At 52.5% G+C, this 3106-nt stretch overlaps 1 protein-coding gene across 1 annotated transcript in view; it reads left to right on the forward strand.

Moving 5' to 3' along the window:
- The window catches only part of LOC118405719 (neuroblast differentiation-associated protein AHNAK-like), a gene marked incomplete in the record, with an annotated part of 21673 nt that overhangs the window by 7189 nt on the left and 11378 nt on the right, over positions 1-3106 (forward strand). Inside the window, 1 exon segment of the mRNA XM_035805396.1 lies at positions 6-3096. Coding sequence (XP_035661289.1) covers positions 6-3096 — 3091 coding nt within the window.

A 3106-nucleotide genomic window follows, 5' to 3' on the forward strand; every position in this document is an offset into this window, starting at 1 on the left:
TTGAGGCAGACTTCGAAGGCCCCGAAATCGAAGGCGAAATTCCACGAGGCAAAGTTGACATCGAAGGCCCAGACGTGGAAGTTCCTTCAGGTAAAGTTGACATCGATGTAGAAGGTCCTGAGGGTGAGCTCGACATCGACGGTAAGAAGCCCAAGGGAGGTTTCAAATTACCCGACTGGGAGTTGAAGGGACCCAAGGTCAAGCTACCAGACTGGGAGCTGAAAGGTCCAAAGTTTGGCGGCAAAGGGCCAAAGGTCGAGGGAGAAATCGATCTTGAAGGTCCCGAAGGAGAACTGCCGCCAGCCGAGGGTGAGGTTGAGATCAGACCACCTGGCGTTGAAGGTCCGGACGGGAAAATATCTGGTGAGATCGAAGGGCCGGAAGGCAAAGTCAAAGGCCCATCCTGGGAGCTTCCGGACTGGGAACTGAAAGGACCGAAAATCAAGATGCCCGAAATCCATCTGAAGGGCCCGAAATTCAAGGGCAAGAAGCCCAAGGTTTCCGGAGAAGTCGATGTGGAGGGCCCAGAATTCGAAGGCGAGCTTCCGTCTGGAAAAGTTGAAGGCCCTGACGTAGATGTTGATGTTCCCAAAGGAGAGATCGAAGGCGAACTTCCATCTGGAAAGATCAAGGACAAGGGTGACCGTAAGTCCTGGGGTCTGCCCGATATCGACATCAGAGGTCCCAAAGTGAAATTCCCCTCTTTGGGTCGCAAGAAGGGCAAAGGCAAAATCGAAGGAGAGATCGAGGGCGAGCTTCCCCATGGTGAAGTAGACATCGAAGGACCAGACGTTGAGCCTCCTTCGGGTAAAGTGGAAATTGAGGGTCCATCTGGAGACCTAGACATCAAAGGCAAAAAGCCGAAAGGTGGGTTCAAAATGCCCGACTGGGAACTGAAAGGTCCCAAAGTCAAACTACCAGACTGGGAGCTGAAGGGTCCAAAGGTAAAAGGCAAAAGACCTACGGTAGAAGGTGAGATCGATGCCGACTTAGAAGGCCCTGATGTGGAATTCCCAGGTGCAGAGGCAGAAGTCGAACTTCCGGAAGGAGACATCCAGCCACCAGACGGAGGCAAGCGGTCGTCATGGCAGCTGCCCGAATTCCACCTGAAAGGCCCTAAGGTCAAAATGCCCGAAATCGACATCAAGGGCCCCAAATTCAAAGGAAGAAAACCAAAGGTTGAAGGAGAACTAGATGCCGATATTAGAGGGCCGGAGATCGAAGGTCCCGAAGTCGAAGGAGAGCTACCATCTGGTAAAATCGAACTTCCTGAGGGCAAAGTAAAAGGGGAAATAACACCACCCGGAGTCGAGGGCGATCTGAAGGTCAAAGGTGATCGTAAGTCTTGGGAGTTACCTGAGTTCCATCTGAAGGGCCCGAAAATCAAGATGCCTAAATTCAAGGGCAAGAAACCCAAGGTAGAAGGCGAACTGGAAGGTCCGGAAATAGAAGGCGAACTACCATCTGGTAAAATCGAAGGAGAAGTGGAACCACCATCCGGCGAAGTCGACATCGACGGCAAGAAGCCAAAAGGCGGCTTTGACCTGCCCGACTGGGAACTGAAAGGACCAAAAATCAAATTGCCTGACTGGGACTTGAAGGGCCCGAAGTTCAAGGGCAAAGGACCTAAAGTTGAAGGTGACCTTGAGGCAGACTTCGAAGGCCCCGAAATCGAAGGCGAAATTCCACGAGGCAAAGTTGACATCGAAGGCCCAGACGTGGAAGTTCCTTCAGGTAAAGTTGACATCGATGTAGAAGGTCCTGAGGGTGAGCTCGACATCGACGGTAAGAAGCCCAAGGGAGGTTTCAAATTACCCGACTGGGAGTTGAAGGGACCCAAGGTCAAGCTACCAGACTGGGAGCTGAAAGGTCCAAAGTTTGGCGGCAAAGGGCCAAAGGTCGAGGGAGAAATCGATCTTGAAGGTCCCGAAGGAGAACTGCCGCCAGCCGAGGGTGAGGTTGAGATCAGACCACCTGGCGTTGAAGGTCCGGACGGGAAAATATCTGGTGAGATCGAAGGGCCGGAAGGCAAAGTCAAAGGCCCATCCTGGGAGCTTCCGGACTGGGAACTGAAAGGACCGAAAATCAAGATGCCCGAAATCCATCTGAAGGGCCCGAAATTCAAGGGCAAGAAGCCCAAGGTTTCCGGAGAAGTCGATGTGGAGGGCCCAGAATTCGAAGGCGAGCTTCCGTCTGGAAAAGTTGAAGGCCCTGACGTAGATGTTGATGTTCCCAAAGGAGAGATCGAAGGCGAACTTCCATCTGGAAAGATCAAGGGCAAGGGTGACCGTAAGTCCTGGGGTCTGCCCGATATCGACATCAGAGGTCCCAAAGTGAAATTCCCCTCTTTGGGTCGCAAGAAGGGCAAAGGCAAAATCGAAGGAGAGATCGAGGGCGAGCTTCCCCATGGTGAAGTAGACATCGAAGGACCAGACGTTGAGCCTCCTTCGGGTAAAGTGGAAATTGAGGGTCCGTCTGGAGACCTAGACATCAAAGGCAAAAAGCCGAAAGGTGGGTTCAAAATGCCCGACTGGGATCTGAAAGGTCCCAAAGTCAAACTACCAGACTGGGAGCTGAAGGGTCCAAAGGTAAAAGGCAAAAGACCTACGGTAGAAGGTGAGATCGATGCCGACTTAGAAGGCCCTGATGTGGAATTCCCAGGTGCAGAGGCAGAAGTCGAACTTCCGGAAGGAGACACCCAGCCACCAGACGGACGCAAGCGGTCGTCATGGCACCTGCCCGAATTCCACCTAAAAGGCCCTAAGGTCAAAATGCCCGAAATCGACATCAAGGGCCCCAAATTCAAAGGAAGAAAACCAAAGGTAGAAGGAGAACTAGATGCCGATATTCGAGGGCCGGAGATCGAAGGTCCCGAAGTCGAAGGAGAGCTCCCATCTGGTAAAATCGAACTTCCTGAAGGCAAAGTGGAAGGGGAAATAACACCACCCGGAGTCGAGGGCGATCTGAAGGTCAAAGGCGATCGTAAGTCTTGGGAGTTACCTGAGTTCCCTCTGAAGGGCCCGAAAATCAAGATGCCTAAATTCAAGGGCAAGAAACCCAAGGTAGAAGGCGAACTGGAAGGTCCGGAAATAGAAGGCGAACTACC

The sequence above is a fragment of the Branchiostoma floridae genome, chromosome 18 (genome assembly GCF_000003815.2).
Source record: "Branchiostoma floridae strain S238N-H82 chromosome 18, Bfl_VNyyK, whole genome shotgun sequence".
In the NCBI taxonomy this organism is placed as follows: Eukaryota; Metazoa; Chordata; class Leptocardii; order Amphioxiformes; family Branchiostomatidae; genus Branchiostoma; species Branchiostoma floridae.